General features: G+C 46.1%; 1 protein-coding gene across 5 annotated transcripts; it reads right to left on the minus strand.

Moving 5' to 3' along the window:
• Positions 1-5033: 5033 nt before the first annotated feature.
• On the minus strand, positions 5034-23160 carry SPRY1 (sprouty RTK signaling antagonist 1). Of its 5 annotated transcripts, XM_032686082.1 has the most exons (3): positions 22599-23160; positions 22154-22346; positions 5034-7938 (listed from the first exon to the last, which is right to left on the minus strand). In XM_032686082.1, exon 3 carries the CDS (start codon positions 7881-7883, stop codon positions 6921-6923), a length of 963 nt encoding a protein of 320 aa, XP_032541973.1. In that variant the 5' UTR covers positions 7884-7938; positions 22154-22346; positions 22599-23160; the 3' UTR covers positions 5034-6920. The 5 variants fall into 5 exon arrangements, with proteins under 5 accessions (XP_032541973.1, XP_032541972.1, XP_032541974.1 ...); XM_032686081.1 differs by having other exon boundaries at positions 22154-23160; XM_032686083.1 differs by lacking the exons at positions 22154-22346; positions 22599-23160 and adding an exon at positions 9977-10040.
• Positions 23161-23739: the final 579 nt, after the last annotated feature.

Raw genomic sequence — 23739 nt, forward strand, 5'->3', positions numbered from 1 at the left:
GAGTATTAACAATCCTTCTAAGCCATCACACCCACCCACCTATGGCATATTACAACATACAACTTTGAAATATTCTCCAAAAAGTGCTACAGTTTCAGGCAGGAAGAGGTTTTCCCGTTTATCCTTCTATCCATCCATTCATCTCTCGGTACAGAAGAATGACTCAGTAATTAAACCACTGCTGGTCAAAGGCTCCTGGTTGTGTCAGTGCCTCACAGCGTGGCTCCACGCAGCCCTCCAGCCTCGCTCTTCCCACCGGCCAAAGGGGAGTATTTCCCTCAGAGCCGTTTCACCAGGCACAGTTGATTTCAAAGAACATAAGTCCAAGTGCAGAATGCTTTCAACTACTTGCTAAGGAGGTATTGCAATTTTTGCCACCTGAACTCCCAAACCCAGTGCATTAGAGTTGTCAGCAGGAAGAGCAAATCAGGTCAACTTTTCCAGGGGATGTTATCTGCACCTGGCAGCAGTGATGGGTGACTCTAGAGCTACCATGGCAAATGCTCCTGATGCACTACAGGGCAAGGGATGGAAAGGGAGGAAACAAGCACACAGGCTTTAAAGCTCCAGGTTTGAAAGCCCATACAAAAATGTCTGTGGAGGCTCCAGAAGGGGGTCTTATGTGTCTACCACTTGCTTCCAGAGACCCTTTGACTATTTAATGCAGCAGAATTGATGCGTTTTCAACTATAACAGTATTTCCTCACAATCAGTAAATTCAAGCCCAGGTAGGGCCAAAATTTGGCAAAGTTCATACCTAGAGCTGGACTTTGGACCGAAACAATATCATGAGATCCAACTAAATGTATTTCCCACCCTGACTGACCGGGCTGATCCTCACCATGATTAGGACAAGATACAGAATATGTAGAAATGTATTAAATCAGCAAGTGCCTCAGTGACAGCACAGGTGCTCATGTAGTCATAAATCATTTCATCCAGAAGAACTTTCCATGCTATGTAGAAAAGTGAACAAGTGTACAATTATTCTCTCAGAGAAAAGAGGTCGGATAAATGAGACCAGATTTAGATAAGGAGACCTTGATATAAAAAGAAAGTACATTGCAGTCTCCCAGTATCCAGTTTAGAGAAAAGTCCCAGCACTTCCCCCTTCCTTCCAGGCAACTAGTTTATTCATTTTCATTTGGAAGTGTCCTACCCATAAAGTGCATGGATCAAAAAGCAACAAATCAAACATCACACAAGAAACGAAGCTTTGGAGAGGACCTTTACCAGGTCATGTAAATTCATCTCTTCCTCCTGTTTGAACTGTGGAAGACAAATCCTTGCGGCACTGGAAGAACTGTCAGGTGGTTCGAAAGTTGAAGCTTAAAACCCCAGCAGTTTCATTCAAAACATCCATTAGTTAATCAGTTATGTAATTTCAGCAAATGTTTTGGGTATTCCAGCTACTTCTCAGTCACTTTATCCTACAAACTGAGCACATCCTAACACTTATGAACGCTCAACATTCCTAAGGCAGTGTAAGAGCTCTGTCCCCTGGCCAACTCAATCACTGGTGTAAATCCATCAACTCCATTCAGAAGAAATATTCCATGGAACAAACCCAGTCATACTATGGCAGCGACCCCGAGGGGTCAGGCAGGATGTCCCATTGTGCTCCTTCTTGCACAAACACAATGGGGTTCAGCCCCTTGGGGCAGAGCCTCTGTCAGAAGTTTGTGCCTCCGGACAACGTGTTCTGGAGGATGTTTGTTTTCAGGTCGCAGCACTGTAAGTGTATACAAAGGTTTACAAAAACAGGGCGTGCTTCCAATGCCAGAGGCACGGCTATCGGGTGCACCTTTCTCTAAGGACTAACCAAATGTATGTTTCCTTGCTTCAAAAAAATAGCAATTCATGCACTTTCAAGCTAATTTCGGAATTACTTCCCCTGGAAGTACATTGTTTCTCTTCCTTTTCTACTCTCACATGCATGTATCAGGAATACTGAAAGATGCAGGTAACTTCTAGTTCTTCTTTGATGCTAAGATCAAAAGTTATTCACTAAGATTAGGGTTTCACCCCCGTATACTTAAACCTAAGAAGTAAGACCATGTGTGGTCTGCAGGAAACCTGTCCTGAATTTGTATTTATCAACAAGTAAATAAGAATCTCACCTCAAGACACCTTCACCAGGAGGACTGTGAATGGCAGCTGCAAGCATCATACTGGGAAAACCAACAGCACTGCATCTCTTTATCACAAATATAAACCAAGCTGTAAATATCACTCTGGAGATTACAAGTTTTTTGAATAGATCCTTCCAGTAAGCACGGAGCTTGTTAACACAGGCTCCATATGGCTGGGTAACTAATGCCAAGGGGAGAAGCCATGCCTTGGCTCCTCTCATAAACCAGAGGAAGGTGAAACAGCCACAGCAAGGAAGTACAAATGATGATCTGCCCTGAAAACAACTTGTCCACCAAATGAAGGCTCATCAGAATGAGACCTGTGCAACCCATTTGCTGTGTCAGGCTGGTAAATCCAGCTGTGTGACAGCAGAACAAAATTTTATTCCAGGTTTCTGAAGCACCAACATGACTGACACAAATGCTGCAGCTGGAAGAAAGCCAACAATTAATCAGGATTCCTTAGAATTTGGAGGTAATTTTAGCAGAACAAGAAATGCAGAAGTATCAGTGAGTGCTGAACATTCCTCCAGGACAAAAATCTATTACTTCATATAAGTCTATTAAAACACTTCATCTAGCCCCTTTAATCCCTCTTAACAGATTTGCTTTATCACAGGCAGAGGAGCTAATCCTCTCCCACCTGTCTCTATGATATGGAACCATAAACAAGAGCAAGTCCTTTTCATTTGTTAAGCATTATCCCCCCTCGGATAACGCTATCACCCACACCAGCATTAGTGTAATGAAGCCGTCTTTAGAGAAACACCCCAACCCTGAGCTCAGATTCTCACCCTAGCCATGGATTCCTCCAGCAGGAAATGTGGAAACATTATTTACCAACTGGTTTTATTGGTAAATTATTATTTCCAAAACTCATCTCTTACCATGAGTTTCAAGACACTAAGCAAAGCAAGACTTGAATTCCGGCTTGCTGAAGGGACTTCCCTTTTTCCTTCAGCCCAGACCTTATGTGACACATCTGAGGCCTCTGCTGTGTATGACCAGATGGCAGCCTTGGCCAAATCCATCACCAACCCTTACAATTAGGTTAGTAGGTCAGCTGAACTTATCACCTAATTACACCATCATTTATAGAGTTCTCTTTATTTTTCAAAACAAGATCTCAACACTATCAGAAAACAGTCAAGAAGTAATTTTTATGACCTGCGTTGTAACAGTGACAGTCTGACACTCTACAGACCTGTTGGAATAACCTTGAACAGCCTACTGGCAAATTTTGGGCTGGAGGACTGAAATTTGCTCTTCAGCCTCCTAATCACCAGAAATCCCATTGGCACTCAGCACACCCCTTTACAACAGAACACAGCACCCTTGGAAGGCCATTCCAGTTACTATATTGTGGAAAGTAGAACAGACTACAATGACTGACCACTCAGGGCATATTTAAAGTAACTTTTGTCTCTTCAAGCTGTGGAGAGTTACTTCATCCATCTGTCAGCTTGCTCAATTCTTTTTCCACATGTGCTCTCATGCAACCCTGCATGGTTCTACACAACAAAATCCACCTGCCTGAATGAATTCCCAGTCATTTCCATAAGGCAACAACCAGAGGACCTGAAAGTGAACTCAAATACACACGTATATTAAGTACAAATGATATATCAACTAACACAAGAAAAAAACCCCTCATTATTGTCATTGTTTTAACACTGCCATGTCTAGGTAACACCTGGCAATTAGAAAACCGTTTAAGACATCCAAGGAACTGTTATTTTCTCATTGCTGTGTAGGTCAAGCCAAATTTTCTTCTGAAGGGACTGCAACCTGAGGTTATTCCCAAAGTCTAGTTGTGAAAGGGAGCATTAGTGGGACTAACTATAGCTTAGGTTTTGTTGATTTTTTAAAAAGAAATCTAAAACAATGCTGTGACATAGCTTGTGATGGAAGATAAGAATTAAAAGATGAAGTACATGTGGGCCCTTTGGGTTTTCTTCTGCTAGGAACCAAACCAAACCCCCAGATAAGTCACCTGGCTGAAAAAAAGAGACAGAGATACGCAGTGTAACATTTTTCTTGAAGAGGCACAACTGACACCCTTCGAGCAAACTTACTCAACACAGAGCTGGACCCCATCCAGCTATGAAGAGGCAGTTGGCTGGGAGTTTTTGGGTGTCAGTACAGTTACAAATGGACAGATCTGACCAGCGGCGACTGCAGGACAAGGACTTCATTGTCTCACAAGGCCTGTTTGCAGCTGTCGCTGTTACAGACGCAGCGGTGATGGCAAAGTAGTGCAAAGCAAGTCGCCTGCTCCTCAGAAACATTCTTCTCTTGGCTTTGCTTCATCTCAGGAAGAGTAAATCTTGGAAAGCAGAATTCCTATACGTCCACCACTGCCCCACAAGCCTTCCAGCCCGAAACATTTGTCACACGGAGGCCGGGAGAGCAGCAGTACCAACTGCACACTGCAAAGCAAGGGCTTTCCTAGATGTAGCCATGTGTGATCATTTCACTTCATACCTCCCAGAGGTCATCTGTGCCATTTGATAAAAATGCAGCTTTTCAGTCAGCTCTTTTACATGACATTGAATCAGCTTTGACAGCATTAACTGAAAAAGATGAGCTTATTCAGATCATCACCGTGCTGGGAGTAAGGACAGCTTGAATATGGCAATTCAAAGCATCAGGACTCAAAAAAGCAAGATATGGCACATTTGTCAAGTCATTACTATGTTCTGAAGTGGAGTTTCTCTAGAACCACTTACTCTGAACACCATGTGAAATTACATCCATTTAATAAACTTTTAAGTTCAGGAGAAGTGCAATGTAACCTTGACCCACATGAGGAGAAGAATGAGGTCTCCCCATTCACTCCTAATGAAAAGCTTTTTCTGTTGAATGTGTGTTAAATGGCCACAAGCAGCTGTGACACTTAGGTCACCCTTAAGAGCCTTTAATTTGAAGACAGAAGATAGTTTTAGTTGACATTGGAAAACGTATGGGAAAAGAACCAAATAAGCCATAGACATAGGCCCAAACACACACATTCCCAAATTTCAAAGCTAGCAAAACTGCAGCAACACAACCACTATTTTTATCCTTTGGCTTTTTATTTGGATTTGAGCTTGGGAGGTTAATTTCTTCAGTTACTGCACAATTTAACCAGCCAGTAAGTTTAAGTAGGAAAATTTAAAATGGCTTTACATGTTAATGTGATATTCCTTAAGGAAAAAAAAAAAAACAAACAAACCAACCAACTTGGAAGTTGTGGTTTCCTCCTCCACAACTGTATTCTTCCAAATGCTTTGATAAATAAATAGAGCCTCCACTTTTTGGCACTGTTAAGCACAACATATATTCAATTGTATTAAATATCCCATAGCAAAAAACTTATTTGATATATAGTTAGTGAACTTAAAATTAGGTAAACTAAACTAGAGCACAGACTAGTGGTTTTGAAGTATCAATAGGAGGTTATTTGCCACCTGACAGACCTCAAGGAGAAACTCCACACATAGCTCACAACCTGTCATTGTAACAAAAGAACTCAAGAGCCATTTTCATTAATTAATATATTTTCTGCATTATAGTTAACATATGTACTTTCTTCGTGTCATCCTTATTTCGTTAAGTATTGATATTTTGTTATATTCAGACATGAGTACATTTTCAAAGTCTTTTGCAATAAATATCATAAAATAATAGAGATTCACATAATAAATATTCTTTACAATAAAAAAAGTTTTAACAGACTTTTGTCTTAAAAATAGTTGGGATTCAACTTTGTGTTTTATACATAAAATATACAAAAAAGGACCACAATTTGTGGCTAAGGCAATAAAACAGGGACAGAATAAAATTATAAAGTACAGAGCAGAGCTAAACTCACTAAACCAAAGGATCACAAGAGACTTGAAGGATTCAAGAACATTTAGGTGACTCAATGACACCTGAAGGCTGTTTGGATATATGAACACCACCAACTTTAATATCAACTGATGCTGACAGACTATAAGAACAGGATTAGGAGAGTGGAGAGAGCAATATCCTTCAAAGACTGGACAGCAAAAGAAGCAAATGAGTATGTTGCAGCCACAATGTCTCCAATGTGAAGATCTACACAGTGTAGCAAAAACTGAAGTTACATTGAAAATGTAAAAAAAAAAACAAGAAGCAGGAGGCAGGCAGGGTAATTCTCAGGTGTGAGAATGTTCCAAAAGTTAAGACAAAAAGAGAGGGTGGGAAAAAAAAAAAGATGCAAAAAGAAGCAGGCTGCTTATAGAAGAGTCAGACCTTTCATTTGGTGAAGCCTTTATTTTACATCCCTCTCCAGAAAGAACACACACAAAAAATTATTTCACAATCCAGCTCACTCAGGAAAGATATTCTTCCTTGGCTACCGGAAGGTTAAGGAAAAAAACCCCATAAATTGCTGAGAAGGAAAAACATCTTTGGGAAGAGATATTCACAGAGCAAGAAGCTTCAAGAGCCCAGTGAGCCCTCACTGTCTCTCTCAGGAGTGGTTCAGTTACAAACTCAAAGACCCTGCCCAAGTGAGAGACAGGTGCAGATACCAGGTCCACACTTACCAAAGAGCAGCAGCAACTACGTGAAACGCTCCACACTCAGCCAAGTCAATAGGAAGAGGAGAGCAAAGATGCAAAGGGAAGAACTTGTGTATCTGAAGCTGGGGAGACAGAAGGGAAAGGAAAAGAACAGTCCTCCCAAAACGGGAGAGGAAGGGGAAGAAGGAAAGGGAAAAAAAAAAAAATCAGCTACAACCTGAAAAACTGAAGTTGGAGGAAGTAAACCTCCCTCCCAAAATCATGAGGGCTTGCCCTGACCCCGGGAGGGGCAGCTCTCCAGTTTACAATAGACTGTGTTGGAGTTCTTGCACCGGCAACCCGGACGATTGACGCGGTCGTAGCACCCTCGGCAGAGTTTTAGGCATCCTTTGGCCGGAGGATAGCAGAGCAAGCAAGGCAGGAACAAGGACATGGCTCCCATGCACAGGTACCTAGAACAGCAGTGTGACTGGGAGCAGGAGCAGGGATTATCCGCGTAAGAGTCCCCTTCATCGTCGTTGGAACAGTGGTAGAAGATCCCTTTGACCAGGCACATGCAGGTGCCGTACTCCACCATGCTCTCGGCCGAGCACAGGCACTGCCGGTTGCAGGCCAGGCAGGATGGCAGCGCCCTCGGCGCCGTGCACTCCCCGCACTTGCACTTCCCACACTGTTCGCAGATGAACTTGTGCTGCGTCAAGTCCTCTTTCAAAGGACCCTTCAGATCATCCACGATCAGAGACGACTGCTTGGGCTGCGCCCGGATTGTCCGATCGGATCTGTGGCCGGAGCCCGGCCGGGACGGGGGTGACCGCCCCAGCAGCCCTTGCTCCGAGGAGGCGCTGCTGTTGCTCCCAGAGCTGGCCGCGCTCCCCGTGCTGGTCGACCGGCTCAGGACGGGAGCCCTCGTGTTATGCTGATGTGCCACATGCCCCACATGGCTGGACCTGTGTTCGTAATTATTATTCACATTAATTGGTATAATCTCGTGAGTCCTTTCATGCTTCTCCTGCCTCGGTGCTGTCCGCGGAGCAGACTTTTTCACCACAGAAGGACCTTCGGTGTATTCGTTGCTGCCCCTGATGGCCTTGATCTGGTCCAGTGACAAGATCGTCGTGGGCTGGCTCTCCCTTTCATAGTCCAAGCGCTGCCGGCTGTCCAGGGAGGGCTGCTGAATCACCACCACGGAACCGCCACTGCCATGCTGACCTTGGGGCTCCATCTGGAGTGATCTCTACTGCTGGCATTCAGCAGGAACCTGGCATGCATCTGAAACCCTAAAGTAAGAAGAAGACAGAAGGTGTAAATAAACACTGCATGTGTACATGTACACACGCATACACAAGATCAAGGGAAGAAGAGGGATAAAGCACCGGAGACTTTCTGAAAACAGAAATGATCTGACAAAGCCCAAATTGCCCGAGCCACCTGGTACTGATCTCTTTCAGCAGGGGATTACAGCAACGCTGAGGATCTGGCCGAAGTCCAGTAGTGGGGAGAGTATGGATATGGCATCATAGATGAGGAATGCAAAGGAGACCCCATGCCATCTAAAAAAAAACAGTATTAGCTGGTATGCTTGCTTGGCAAGTCATGGGAAGTGCTTCTCCCTTGCTACTGAACTCAACATCTGCCTAACTAGCAATAGCAATTTCGAATGCCCCCAAAACTGAGTTGGAAACAGGCAAGAACACCATCATGTTAGTGTTCCACATGGCAGAGTAAGGAACGTGACCAATTCTCTTCCCTCTGAATCTGCAGCATCAGAAAGCTCAACAAATTTGCTTCCTAGTGCCTTTGGAAAGTCTCCTTCTTAAAGTGACGTATGTGCATTACAGAGTCCTGAACTAAGTGCTGTCAAGTGGCCAAGACATTTTCTATGAGAAAGTAACTCAGCCTACAGATCTAACAGGCTCCTTATAAAATTAAAGCAAGGGTGCAAACAACCTGTTTTCAAGTATTTCCTGACCACAGGCCAAGGTGTGAAAGAAAAACGAGGTAGAAAAGGCTAAGATGAACTAAGTGTCAGACAAAAAGTACCTGAGGATTCATAAGAATGTTAAGAGCAGATTAAAAAACCCCAACAACAACCTCAAAACAAAAACAAAGAACAAATCCATTTTCATCAGATAGATTAAAAGCTTCTCAAATAAATAGAACATCTTCTAGTCTTTTAAATAGTGGAAGAATAGTAGAACTGTCACATATTTCCCTTTTCATCCTGCCTAGCTGGCAACATGAAGATTGCAACGCTCACTCAGAAAACTGCAGTGACAGTTCTGGACCTATACAGAAATTTAGCTGAGTATTTAAACGCCACACTTATACAGGAAACCAAAGAAAAAAACCTGATTTTCTTTACTGTCAGCCAGAGGAAAAGTCCCTTTTCACTCCCCTCCAAGATGTCATACCTGTTTACCTGAAAAGCAGGGAAAGCTAAGTGGTATCTAGCATTTCCAAAATTCATCCAGTAATCCTAAGAAAGTGTCTTATCTACCCAGAACACAACTAGCACAGAGCTGTTCCCCACTCCACAGAGAAAAGGGCACTGTGTCATGGAAGAACAGGGACGACAAGAACAGGAAAGCTTCTTCTAACACAGTGAGCATGAACAGTGAGCAACAGCTTCTGCCAGGACACAAAGTCTTTGTGCTCAGCCAGCAGTCAAAGACTTCATTTTACATCTAGCGTCACCTGTGTGGGCTTCAGGGCCACCAGATTAAAAAGAAAACCAAACACTCTCACTTCTAATTCATAAAATACAATTTCAGAATGGTTTGGGTTGGAAGGGACCTTGAAGACCATCCAACCAGTTCCAACCTCCCTGGCCATGGGCAGGGACACCTTCCACTAGAGCAGGTTGCTCAGAGCCCCCTCCAACCTGGCCTTGGACACTTCCAGGGATGGAGCAGCCACAGCTTCTCTGGGCAACCTGTGCCAGGGCCTCACCACCCTCACAGCAAAGAATTTCCTCCTACCCCACAAAACAAGCCGCCTTCTTCACGAGCACTGAATACAAATCCACGACAGACCAAGGGTGAATGAATGCGAAAAGGGAAAGATTTACAGCTGTACCAGCCAGGAGCTGGGCTCCCCAGGGGATGAAAAACAATATCCCAAGAAAATGCGAAAGACATCCAGTGCCATCTTTGGGGGGAAAGCGCAACATCAACGCGGCGCAGACTGACAAGCCCAGCTGCAGACCCGGGCGAGAGTTGAACCAGCCACCACCACCCCCGCGCAGATCGGTCGTAAACTGGTTCCCCCCCGACAATAAAATAAAAATAAGCAAGATAAAATAATAAAACAACGTACGGTGCAGGCGGCGAGAGCCCTCACGGTTCTGCACCCGGGGCTGCGCTCCCTCCCCGCACACCTCGGGGGGTGGGATCCCCCTTCCCTTCCTTTCTCTCCCCTTCCCCGCACCCGCTCGGACGCGCCGCCAGCCCCCCCGCCCCGTCCCGCCCCGCTCCCGCAGCCCCGGGCGGGCGGCGGCGCGGCGCCCTCTGCGCCCCGAGCGGAGCGGAGCGGATCGCGGCGCTGACGGAGAGGAAGGAAGAGGAGGGGAAAGGGGAAAAAAAAAAAAAAAGTTATGAATGAAAACATGGGCTTTTTTTTTTTATTTTTCTTTCCCTCCTTCTCTCCTTTCAGCAGGGGAGGGCAGAGCCCAGCCCGGCGCTGCCTCGGGAGGGCGGAATACCCGGCGCTTAAAGCGGCAGCGCCGGGGGGAGAGGCCACTCAGCCCCGGGGGTTCCCCGCGCCGCGGTCCGGCACCCTCCGCCCCCCGCCTGCCAGGAGCGTTTGGCGGGTGTTTTTGACCTCCTGCTCGCTCCCAGCCCACTGCGGTCCCCCGCGAGCCCTCCCGCGGGATCTCGGTCCCAGTATTTCGGGAGGGGGCCGGTGGGAGGGGGGCCGGGGCCGCCCCTCGCCAGGCGGGCGCCTCTGAGCCCCGCGGCACCTGCTCGCCGCTGCGAGCGCTCGGCGGGTCCCCAACTTACTGATATATCTGCGGGGAGTCACCGGGAACGGCAAATCCAGCGGGCGGGGGCCCCGGCTCCTCGCCCTCCCGGCCCCGCGGGGCGGGGAAGGCCGGCGGGCTGCGCTCCTCGTCCCCGCACAGCCCTCGCTCGCCGATCTCCACGTCCTAGTGGGCCAGCGGAGGGAAGCCCCGCTGTGCTGCCCGGCGCAGCCCCCCTCTCCCGGGGGTCAGCATCAGCCGCCCGCCCCGGGCTCGCTCCTCCGCGGGGTGCCCAGGGGAGCAGCGCTCTCCTTCGGCAGCGGGGCTCTCGGTCCGGAGGCGACGGGCAGCAAATCCAGCCCTTCCTGCAGAGCGGTGTGTCTGGATCGAGCCTCAGGCAGCGGCAGGCTGCGGCAGGCAGCGGAGCTGTTGCGATGCAGGTCTCTGGAAAGAGGCGGCGGGTGCGCGGCTCCTGCTCGGGCTGTTTGTTCTCCTCGGCCCGTGAGTGCAGGGCTGCGGTCCCGCTCCGGCGCTCGGCTTCACCGCATGGTCCTCGCCGCAAGTCCCGTCTGGCAAAGTGCAACCACAACCCCTGGTGCGAGAAATTTTGGTTGGGGTTTTTCGTTTCAGTTTTTTGCCCCCCCCCCCCTTTTTTTTTTTTCTTTCTAAACCAACCACGAAGCTGCTCTCGCTCTCCAGAGCAAGCTGCGAACGAAGCCAGCGGCAGCGCGCAATGGCCCTGCGAGCTCCCTGCACGCAGCCATGTGCTGGCTGTCGCTGCCGGGGGCCGGGTGACAGGCTCGGGGCACGGGCAGAACCTGGTGGCCACGCACACCGCAGCCCGGCACCGGGGGCTCCGCAGGCTCCTCGCTATCCCGAGAGGGTCACGCCAGAGAGACCCCCGTCAGGTCGGGCGGGACAGGCAAAGCACGGACCCGGAGGTTCTACACGACCAGCGAATCGCGACCAGCTCGGCGCTGCTCGCCCGGGGAGCCGACCCCCGGCTCTCCCGCCCGCTGCCCCGCAGCGGAGCTCAGCTCTCCCGCACCTCCCGCACGCCTCGCCCGGCGGCCGCCCCCAGCCCAGCCGAGCGCAGCCCGGGCTCGGGGAGCCCCCGCCGCCCGCCCGCACCTGACCCGGCGGGACGGGCTGTGCGAGCGCCGCCCGGGCTTACCTAGGGCCGGGGTGAGCGCCCGCCTCCCGCGGCACATTGGCGGCGCGGATGCCGCCGGGGCAGTGCCGGGGCCGCTCCGCGCTGCCCCGCCGCCGTGCCGGAGTGAGCCGGGCCGCGCCCCGCCGCTTTCAGCGCGCAGCCCCCGCCCGCCGCCGGCCGCGCCCCCCTGATGTCAGCGTGTCACCGAAATCCCGGCGTGGATTCCCCGCCCTCCCGCCGGGAGCCGCTCCCGCGCGGGTCACCGCCGCTCTCCGCGCCGGGACGGGGGCGGGAGGGAGAACCGGCCCCTCTGCGGGCCCCGCCCCGCGTTGTCCCGGCCCCCGGGGCCCGGCCGGCAGAGGGAGCGCCCCGGGGGCTCGTCCCGGCGCTGCCCGGCCCGCACACGCTCCCGCAGCCGCCCCCGTGCGCCGGGCGGGCGGGCACAGCCGCGCTGCCGCCGGGGCACCGCCGCGCAGAGGCTCTGCCGAGGGACTGAAGTTCTGCCACGCTCCCCTGACAGCCCTGCGGAGAGATTCTGGTCTGTCTCTTACCGTCAGCGCCTTCCCAGCGGGGTCTGGCCAGGTGGAACAGCCACGCGCTTATTTATATTCACAAGATATCTTCTGCTTCTTTCAGCCCGGTACAGAGGCAGCTGAGCACCTCGGAAAGCACTCGCTCCTGTCATCCTTCCATGAGATAGGACACGGCGCTTCCCACCGCGTTACAGCTGGCGCTGAAGCACCGAGGCATGACACGGGTTATTTACCCGGTTGTCTTTTTCTCCCGCCTTTCCAGCCCAGCCTCAGCAAGGTCCCATTCAAAGCTCACCACTGCATCCCTGCCATGGTGCTGAAGAGGTACAGGGATGCCTTCCAAGCCATTAGTTTTATGACCAAATACTATTTTTTTTATTTTTTTTTTTTTTTTGAGTGGAGAATTTTAAAAGGCAACTAAAAGAATATGGGAAAATGATGTAAAGCACATCAAAATTCTGAGAATTGTTTCATAACAACATGCAGAGTATTGGAGAAGTTGAGACTTCCAGTGCTTGGCTGAACATCACTGCAGCCCCAAGTTTATCAGAAACATTCTAACTGGCTTTTTACAGCGTCTTTCACACAAATCATATTCTCCCACCTTTTGCCTCAAAGAAAAGAATTATACATGGAGTTGCTTAGCAGGAACATTCATCCAAAAGCAAAGAATCCCTACAAACCAGAACACATTGGTACAGAGGTGGTACTCAGTGACAGTCTGTCCACCCAGCTCACACTCATGGACGTAGCACAGTTGTGTTTCATTAAACTTCACTAAGCTTGGAAAGAAAACACCGAAACTGAAATTTTAAAAATTTCATCATTATACAAGAACTTTACCTCAACCACATATTTCTCTAGGAAATAAAATCTTTGTGCATTAAAGGTTCTATACTGAATACTAAAATACTAATATTAGTAATGATATGACTTCTAATACTTCTGAGTTTGTAATTAACAGTTTGCTGATATAGACAAATCACAGATACCATCTGCCAATTACAGAGGCTCAAGGGCAAAAAATGGCATACAAATCTTTGGCATGGAATAAAAATACCCCAATTCAGCATTAATGTTGCTAGGGGATTTAGAAAATGTGGTTGCTCACCAAAAGCATTCTCAGATAGACCTCGAGCACAAATTACATAACCATTTTCAGTGAACTCCATCTGAAAAGTTTGGAACCTATCAGAGTTCAAATTAACAAAAAAAAAAAAAAAATCCAACCAAAGACCCAAAATTACTAAGAAAATGAAAAAAACCTACTCCTTCAGAGTTAGTCCTTAGTGGTGTGAGTCCATCTTGGAGCCTTTGGGGGTAGCAGGGCTCTGTTCCACCACTGAAAATACATTTAGCAATTGTCTTTGTTCTCACAGAAGTCCATATGCACTTCCCCTAGAATACTACCATAAAAACACCTCAGCATCTTTCTTTTCACATCTCTAAACTAATACCACCTTAAAAAACCTATGCCAAGTGTAAGAGGTTGATTTTAGAAACACAATACTGGGCTTAAATGGGTCAGTAAAATCACCAAGAATACTGGCAGCTGTTTACTATCACCTGGCACCCGAATTAATACTTCACTGAAAGAAGGGAAAACCCTCCGGTGGATTCAGAAGGCTCTCCACAGACTCAAGCAAATGTGCCTGCACCTCACACAAGCCATCTCGTTAGATTTTTCCTGGAAATTATAGCAGCCAGAAGTTTGGGTTAGAAAAAGGAGAGCTACATTCTGGAGAATAAACTGGCACTTTGGAAGAGGGCTGACACACCTTATGACTACATCCCTGGCACAGCCTGAACTCGAGGATTGACACACAGACAGAAATCCGATGCAACCAAGTTATTTTCCATCTCCAAACTGCCATCTAAAGGTGCCCGTCTCCTGCACTGACAACAAGTCAAGAGAGACCAGCCCTCTATGCCCAAAGTCAATCCTTCTAAAAAACCTCCCAGAACAGAGTTCAAGAGACTGAATGATGGCTGAGAGCCGTGACTCAATTCCCATTTCCGCTTTCACTTTGAGGATCACAGACTGGAGATAATCTCCACCCTCTGCAGGCAGATGCTACTTCTCCCTCATGCAAGCTTCAGCGTGCCAAAAGGCACATTGGGCAGAATAAAAGCAGAGTCCATCTTTAGGTTTTTTGTTGCTTTTCTTCCTAATCCACCCCTAGAAGCAACTTTTATTTCTAGGTCACTTGACTGACCTTTATAGGTAGCGAACTACACCTTTGTAAAGATGAATCGGATAAACTGTGATCCTCCCACTATCAGTAAGGAGAAACTGCTTCCCACCTGGGAATACCATTATAAATCGCCCTAAGCAGTATCTCTTAGCCCTTGCTAAGGCACAGATCCCAGTCCAGAAGGAGGACATGCACTTACTCCCAGTCACAAAGCCAATATGGCTTTGAGGAAACTCAGCAGATAATGCGTTTCCCTTTATGCAAGTTACTTATCAGTTAGTAACCAATCTCCACAGATGCATCAACACTTCTAAAGTTAAGAGGAATTCAAAAGCAATTAAAAACCCCCACACACATTAGCATTTATAATGAAATTACAAACAGAATTGTTGTGCCAGCCTTACCTGTAGCATGTGTAAGTCAGGTATTCCCTCCACCAGCCATGCAGCAATGATCTTGCAGAGGTGGGTGTCAGGAGAAACAACTGGAACCTGCAGCTCCCCAGAGCTTTGAGGTTGCACTAGATGGAACTTTGTAGGTGTTAATGCTCAAAGAGCCTCAGAAACTCTCGGTGCAAGGAACCAGTATGTGCTTGTTGGTGCAACACCAGCATAACTGACTTTTTAACACACTAGTAGGCCTATAAATACTACAAGACAAGTGGAAACAGCCTCAAGTTGCACTAGTGAAGGTTTAGATTGGAAATTATGAAGAATTTCTTCACCAAAAGCACTGGAACAGGCTGCCCAGGAAGGTGGTTGAGTCACCAACCCTGGAGGGATTTAGAAGGTGTGCAGATGTGGTACTCAGGGACATGGTTTAGTGGTGACTTGTCAGTGCTGGGTTGCTGGCTGAGCTCAATGATCTTAAAGGTCTTTTCCAACCTCTTCGATTCTGTGATTAAGAAAACCCCAGCAAACCAACAAAATCAAATCCTACAGTAGTTATGAAACACTACTCTAATCATAAGCACTGTGGACAGTTTCTTAGCAGCTCACAGAAAATCCTGGCAGTCCTGGCTTAAGCTGGGGCATGAGATGAATGAAGGTATTCCCAAGAGCCCAAGTAAAAACCACGGGTGCTGTGGTGAAGGACTACCCTGACAGGTACAGTGAATCACTTTGGGGTAAGGAAGAGAAAGTGAAGGCTGATGTGGTAGCATTTCCGATCACACTTTCTGCCAGACAGGTTGACCTTTATCTGAGATCAAAGGCACCAGTAGCTGGGGATTTCTTCAGCTTCTGTGCAGGGACTGCTCTCAAAGCTCTCTGAAGAAGCGCAGCCCGTGCGCCGCTACCCCTTGGCGTCACTGCACAGGCTGGGGAAGGGCACACAGGAAACCCTCAGTTACAAATAGAACATGGGGTTTTCACTTCAAAAGATAACATCAGTTTTTCTTAGGGGCAGAAGAGACAGTAACAGGCAGCAGCCAGGCAAACCTGAGAACAAAGGGACGAACCTCACTGTGAACCTGCTTCACGAGCACTCAAACGTGGAATCAAAGCACAGGGGAAACGCGGCAGAACAAGGTCTGTGCCCAAATTCAGCACAAATTAAACAGAAAGAAAATGCCAGGGTCTGTACAATAGGTTGAGAGTCTGAGAACATGCTTTCCCTTCCCCATCTTTTGCACCATATCAGAGAAACCAGTGTTTTCCTTGGGTAACAAGGGGCAAAGCTTCATTCTCCTAAGTGCAGGCCACAGCCTGTCTCTTCATTTTTCACTATTCACTTGCCATAAAGGCAATGGGTACCTTTACCTCTCTCCTTTTCAGGTATCCACAGTTATTTGTTTTCTGAACAAGTTTAATTCTTCCTTGGAGAACTGTCTCTGTAGCCTTCATGTTTAGCTGCTACACTAATTGTCTGCGCTTCCACAAGACACTCTGCTAAGGTACTGACCATGTCTTCGTTACTTTGCATTCATTGTTAACTATTTAACTAATATTACTTCATCTGCCTGCATAAAAAAAAACTGTGAAAAAAGGAAAATTGTCATTTTTGCTTAATACCAAAAATAACTCATTCACATCTATTGTAAATTATGCTACCTGCAACTCATTGTTTCCTGCCTTATCACTAAGCAAATTGCCTTTTACTACCCCCTGAGACAGGAGTCCTTGCACAGAAACGAACCTTTCCCATTGCTGTTGGAGAAGTGGCCGCTCCCCAGGTGTGGGCTGCTTTATTGGAGGAAGAGGTAAAGCTCTCTGCTAATTTAAATACATGGCTCTGTGTGTGATTTCTATTATCCAACCACTTGTGGTGACTCGGGTGTTAGCACAGCTCCAGGAATGCCTCCTGTTTATCAGGTTGTGCAATCCGTCACTGTCAGCTGAAGGAGGTCTCAGCAGCAGCGTTTCTAATTTGATTTGAAAATATACATGGAAACCTGAGCCTGCTTTTAGCAAGAGTGATGGGGTTGGCCTAATGAACACAATCTCTCTTGTCGTTCTCAAGAACGATGTGTCAACAACCAAAGTTTAGGTTCCCTCCACGGCCGTAGCAGCTTCTGTGGAGAAGCAGTAACTTAACATCTGTGTCACGTTCTTGGTTCTGCTTTACCAGTCAAAAGGCATTTCAGTGAGATTTTAACAGACCACCTTGGATTCCCTGGAATGCAAACAGGGAAGAAGCTTTTCCACGGATCCCACGATGAGAAGTTTGCACCAAGGGGTTCTTTTCACAGAAACTTCTTCCCCTGAGCCTTCACACAGGTGTATGATACCAAATGATGCTGTAAAAGCGTGTGCCTAGAGAGCCAGTTCTCAAACAGCTTAGGTGTTGTCATTGCTTTTGGATCAGAAATTGGCTACAGGAAAAGGAACATGCAACAGGGGCAGCATGAATTTCTGGCTGCAGCATCATCCACTTCAATACATAAATATTTACAGATTTTGACTTCTCACGGGAAAAAAAACAAACAAACAAACCTCACACCTTTGCTTTACTCTTTTATGGTGGAAAAGACATGGAAAATCTCTCACCACAACTCTATAAGAGTACAGTGACCTCACCAGTATTTTGTTGCATCCCACTGTGAGAATTATAAAATATAATTTGTTATTCACCTGCATTTTTTCTTCCTTTTCTCATTTTCTCTGTCTTACTTCTCTGAGAGATTCTGTTTTGCATTTGGCAATTCAAGTGTCAAGGGCCCCTTGCACGTTTGATGTGGTCTGTTGTACTCCAGGAGAGCTTGCTAGTCACATCTTGAAACTGTGCTCTACAATAACAAAAACTACCTGCCAAGGAATATTCAGTGTCAAGGGCTGGATTCTGCTCCTAGGAAATCAAAGTTATTACCGGTTTCCTTTGGGATTGATGAAGTCAGGAGGCTTCATTTTGGAGATAGTATTAAAAAATACCATCCGTCAAGAGCTTTTGGGTTGAAAAGGCCAGATTTCTCCCACCAAAAAGAACTGGGAAAACCCTTAACAATGAAGAACATAAACCACACCTGCCCATGCACATACTGTCACGCTGCTGATGTAACCCCCCTCATTTCCATCGGGGTGGGAGACAGGCTGTAGCTGTGCTGCTCCAATTCCACACAAGCCATAGGGAACACTTGCACTGCCTCTCCTGCTGGCTCTCACCCAGGAGGACGTGTACAGACACACACTTAACACGGGGAGGTTATGACACCAAAAGTTCTGTGTGTGTGTTGGGGAGGGGGGTGGCCCCTCTCTTCCATTCCCTCGGTAACCCTCTATTTTGAAACCACTCCTGTGATTCTTGTTTCTCTCTGCGACCAATCAAACATTGTTCTTGAGAAGCCAAAAAGAACTGAGAAAAAGGCCACACCTACTACTGATACGTACCCTGCTTAAAGTACCTCAAAGCCTGATGAGGATCCTGTATCTATTGCTTCCCAAGGTGAGCAGTTTTGAAAATCTATGCAGAAAATGGAATTTCCACCTAAAGTAACCCACTAACCTTCCAGAACACTGCAGTGATGCTACTGCAAGGTGACAGTTCTTGGAGCATTGCCGGAATACTGAAGCATTCACAAGGGAGGGACTGCACTGTTGCTATTCATATAGATTTACAGTGGCATAATCCAACCTAAAAAGCCTCTGAATAAAGACAAAATTGCCAAGTGTGCCCAGCTGAAAAACAGAAAGCACATTTTATCTTAGCTTAGAACTGTGGACATCATTGCCTGGCAGTGTTTGCAGTAATTCCACATCCTGTTTATTAAATAAAAGAAAAAAAATCCCTGATAACAGTTCCCCGGTGTGTTCTAGTCTTTTCTACATGGAAGGCCAGACAGAGACCTCTGGGTATTTAAAAAAGGTCGTCCTCAGCTTCAGCAGATATTGAGGTCAACTGCTCAGCTATTATTTATGTCCATTCCTCTCAAAGTAGTGAAATACCTGTCATCACCAGGCTGGATTTCAGCTCTGTAGAGGGCAATTATCAAAACCTAAACATCAATCTGTTAGAACTTAAACACCACTCTGTCCTCATAGCAAACTGACATGACTTTTCTAATTCTCCTCCAAATGCCCCATTTTCAGAAAATTTAAACCTTATGCAAGTAAGATCCAATTATCAGTATATTTTACCATACTCTGAGTCTATGTTGAGGGTACTGTACAGGGAAAAAACCCAAACAAACCAACACCACACCTTTCTTTTTCTCTTTTATGGTTGAAAAGACATGGAAAAGATCTCTCACCACAAGTCTGCAAGAGCATAGCAGTAGCACTACTCATATTTCATCACACACAAACAGTTTGAAACATGGGAAGTAAATGGAAAACAACATTTTTGAAGCTGGACTGGTGTCAAGAATTACCTTTCAAAACCATTTTGCTGTATTTTTTAAACTTGCCACATGAAAAAACAACAACTTCGAATCAATTACAAACACTCCTGAAGACTCATTAGCTCCTGCAGACTTAATTTTCCAGGGTACCAACTGCTTTAAAGTAACAGTGCTCAGCACTTCTTAGGAAGACACAGAATCATTTGATCAGAGAGTTCTTTCTAAGGGAGGAAGGGAGAATTCCTATTGTCTAACCTCCCTGGGCAAAGAAAAGGGAGGTTGAAAGGAAAAAACATGTCAGGAAAAGCAATCTGAGAAGCTGAGAACTTCCAAGGTATGCATTTCCTAAGTCATATCCATCTTTCCATGTGCTGTTAGGTACTCAGATGCCCTTATGTACACTGGTTTGTACCTACAAAGAGGCAAAGCAAATGTGAGAGATGTATTAAATGTGGAATTATTCACTGTTTACTTCAAATTTGTTCCTTGGGGAACAGCTGAACTAGCTCTACTGTGGCTATTAAAGATAGTTAAGACAGAAGATGGCTCACCCATTGGCTTTGTTATAAACTTAGGCTTTGAACTAAAAGAAAAAAAAAATATTTTCTCAGTGTATTTCACTTGATTTCAAGTGAAATCACAATGCTGCTCAGTCAGGTTCTGGCTAAAAATAAAGACACTGGAGTTCCCAGTGCTGTGGACTTCACAAAGGTTAAATGCATTTTTAATCTTGATAATACAAAATGAGTGTCACAGCCTCACTGAAAAGTCAAATTCTTGGAGACCAACTGAGCTGTTTGCAAAGCCAAACACGATGTAACTTTTTGCAATACACTTTGTCACAGTTTTGTTTCCCTGAGGAGAACTTCATGTCTTTATCAGAGGAAGTCTGGCCTTAGGCAAATGAAAGCAGGAAAGTCAAATCTGGATCTCCTTACCCATTTCTCAGGATATCCCACTGCCTTCACTGGACAGTACACCTCAGCCAAAGCTTATGAATGTCACTGCATCACTTGTTTGTTTGGGGAAATGTGCCATGTTCCAAATCACTTCCACATCATCAATATTTTCAGCACTACTTGCTGCTTGAGGAAAACAATCCTTCCTGCCAGGGAATGGGAAGGAAGCAGCATTCCAACGTCTCTATTAAGAGAAATGGCTTCCAAAGGTGTCATGACAGTAGTTCAAGGGAAGGAGGACAGTGGAAAGGACGGACCAGAAGTTGACAGGAGCTCAGTGGGAGGAGTAGATCGGTACAGACGGACTTGACTTTTGTCAGAAATGTGTTAAAAGCTTCTTTGACACTTCACAAAAGGATATATTACTATAATTCCTCTGTTTTCAGCACCTTTCCCCCTTGTATCCAAACAACATGCTTCAAACTTTGCTCCAAGTTAGTCTCTGACTGGAAGTAAGTGAATGGTAACATAAACAATGACTGAGCTCCCGGAGAACAAGTCATTCTGTGGCATGGTCCGTATATTATTATTATTATATATATTATTTATTAGTGGTCATTAAATTAATTGCTGTATCTGTAAGCAACAAACACAAGCTGATAGGCACCGTCTGTGTGGCTGACAGGGCCAGAGACAACACACTACATGGTTCCCAAAGGCACGGCACCCCCCTGCTGAGAGAAGGGTGGCTACTTTTTAACATAACATCTCAAACCAGTAATTACTTAAGAGGTTAATACACCTAGAAGCCTTTCAGACTGCTGCTTGACGATGAGTGAGATGTGATGGCGCTGGGAAGCTCATTGCCAGGGACAAGGCTCTGGAAACCACCTGTGCCGAGGGGGTGGATTGGTGGAAAGACCCACGAAGGAACAAACGTCCCTCCGTCCCTGCTCTGAGTGCGCCGCCACAGAAAGACTTTGGTCAGGCTACATTCTGTTCTGACTTTTTCTTTCACTGTCTCCCCACCCAACTTCACACGAATTCTTATAGAGGTTATGTACAGACTTGTACAAAATGGAGACTGACACTGGCTCTTGGAGGGTTTCCCGGAGCAAGTTTAACACAGATTATATAACACGTTACATCTGTGTTGGTTGGTTGGGTTTTTTTTTTTATTTTTAATATAGATGTTATTGTACTACTAGTCTATTCTTCCTAGCTTAACCCTCCAACCACCCTTTCAAACAGTTAATTATGTTTTGCAGAGATTAAAAACCTGAGGTTATTATATGAGCTTTGTTTCCAGCCCTCACATAAAACAGCACAAGTGTGCTACAACTGGAGGGTCTCAGCAAGCCACAGTCACCATTATTTTCCCTTCACACACACCACGATGAAGGTCATGAAGGGGGATCTTTAATTGATGTAACAGTGGAATTTTAGAGCTAACACAGAACTTTACTTTTATATTCTATTCTTTAATCAGAAATCTCAAAGTGATCTGCACAGCTTGGTCTCAGCTTATGTGGTTGTGTCCCTTCTTCCCAAGACAATGCATTAGGATAAATCCAGCTTAAAATTATAGGGCACTTAAGGATATTGACTATTCCCAAAAAATTCAGGCTAAGTCCAGTCCTAACAGAACTGACTGCAAGACATAAAGCCCACCTTTGTGGAAAACCATCTCCAAGATGCTCTTCCTGTTATTGTTGCTGCGGGTTTTCCTTCTTCTCCATCTCATTGTTTTTCTTGTGGAGTTTAGAAACAAACAATGAGCAGACTTTGAAGAAAGGAGGAAACTGTCCACACATGCTTTCTACTCATCTCTCTTCCTCCCTGCTTTTTCTTAGATTTTTATTCTCCCAACATATCCTCTTCTCATTGAGAAAAGGGGAACAATTCCCCTCCTCCCTCATGATACCTCTACTAGATACTGAATTTTCTGAAAAATTCAGAAGAGAAGAATCTATGTCTTACCTTTTTCTACTGAAGTAATCTCTGCCACCTTCTATACACCTCAAGTGTCTGAGAGAGTCAAGCTCCAGAAACACATCTGCTAATCCAGTGCTGATGGGGTTAATGAGATCAAAGAGAGATTCCACTCCGTGCTTAGCAGTGAGACACTTCCTACCAATGGGGTCAGGGTCACTGTAGCCCTCCTCCAGCTCACCTAAATCAGCATCAAAAAAACACAAATCAGCCCCTACTGTGATTAGAATCAGTATTCCCACTTTCTGTCTCCTTCCAACTCCATCAGCCCCCTCACCTCTCCACATTAAAATCAGACAGTGATTAATTTCGAGGTAATTTTCCCAAATCACATGTTTATTTTCAAGCATGCTCTCTATCTGTTCTCCTCTCCCACCCTCCCCTCGCCATCATTAATCAGTAAGGGCTTCACGTGCTCAAAGCAGGAGCTTACCTTCTCACCCAGCAGACAAAGTGATCCCAAAATTCAGCTCCCCAACAGCCAAGTAGGTAAAGAACAGCTCTCCCAACATCTTCTCTTAAGTCTCTCCGGCAAGCAGGAAGGGGCCTAACAAAGCTGTATGCAGCCAATTGTGTTATCAAGGCACTTGGCACTACCAGCTGATCCTTGATTACTATTCATCCCTCCGGAAAATAAAACACCCTTTTGTAGTAAAAGTGTAACCGGTTACTATGATGCATTACACATCAACAAAAGCAGCTTTTTACCAAAATTACAGATGATGAAAGCCTGGAAGAGGAATCAGACCAAGGTAACCGGTTGTTTCTACATGTTTCAGATAAAAAGCTGACAGTTTAACCAAGATTTTTACAGTGCGAGGAAGAAAGTGGTGGATGAGCTATGTCACATATCTGTACAAAAAAAGGGTGGAGAGTTCTGTAAAACAAATTTTAAGACTAACGTTTTTCTGCTGTAGGGACCTTTCTGGTGCAGCATCCTACGTGTGCTACTGCCAGCACTGTAGTAACCTCAATTTTTACGGGGTCTTGCACATTTTTAACAGGTGTCTCTGCCATTTTTGTACTTTTCTTGAAGTTTTCAAGATGCTTTCATATTTTTCTTTTTTTTTTTTCTTTTTTTTTTTTTTTTTTTAGCTTAAGAGAACTGCTTATTAAAGAGCACAGTTATCTGCAAGGCAGACTGTACACTAGGTAGAAGGGTAGAATTTGCTGGCTTGGTGGAATAATCCCTACTTAGGTGGTGAGGAAGTATTCCAGAATATTAAAGGATTTGTTTGTTTGCTAATCTACTTAAGCACCCATAGGCTTTAACACCCACAACTTGTGTGCTTTAGGGATCTTTCATGTCCGTGGCCACTCTCAGTGCAACAGCTCTGCATTAAAGCTGCAGGTTTAGACCCGAGGCAGTGCAGCAAGCTGAGGATGGGACACTCACCTGCAAAGAGCTACATGGCTTTGGTCCAGCCACCCACCAAATCCTCCTCTACATCCCTCACAGGCAGTGTTTGTTGCTGCAGCAGCACACACAAATCATTCTACTGCTTGCATCCTGCACTCCTGCATCCAACCCAACCAACTCTGGGGCAAGACAGCAACCCGAGCACCATGAAAAC

Source organism: Chiroxiphia lanceolata, chromosome 4 (assembly GCF_009829145.1).
Source record: "Chiroxiphia lanceolata isolate bChiLan1 chromosome 4, bChiLan1.pri, whole genome shotgun sequence".
NCBI lineage: Eukaryota > Metazoa > Chordata > Aves > Passeriformes > Pipridae > Chiroxiphia > Chiroxiphia lanceolata.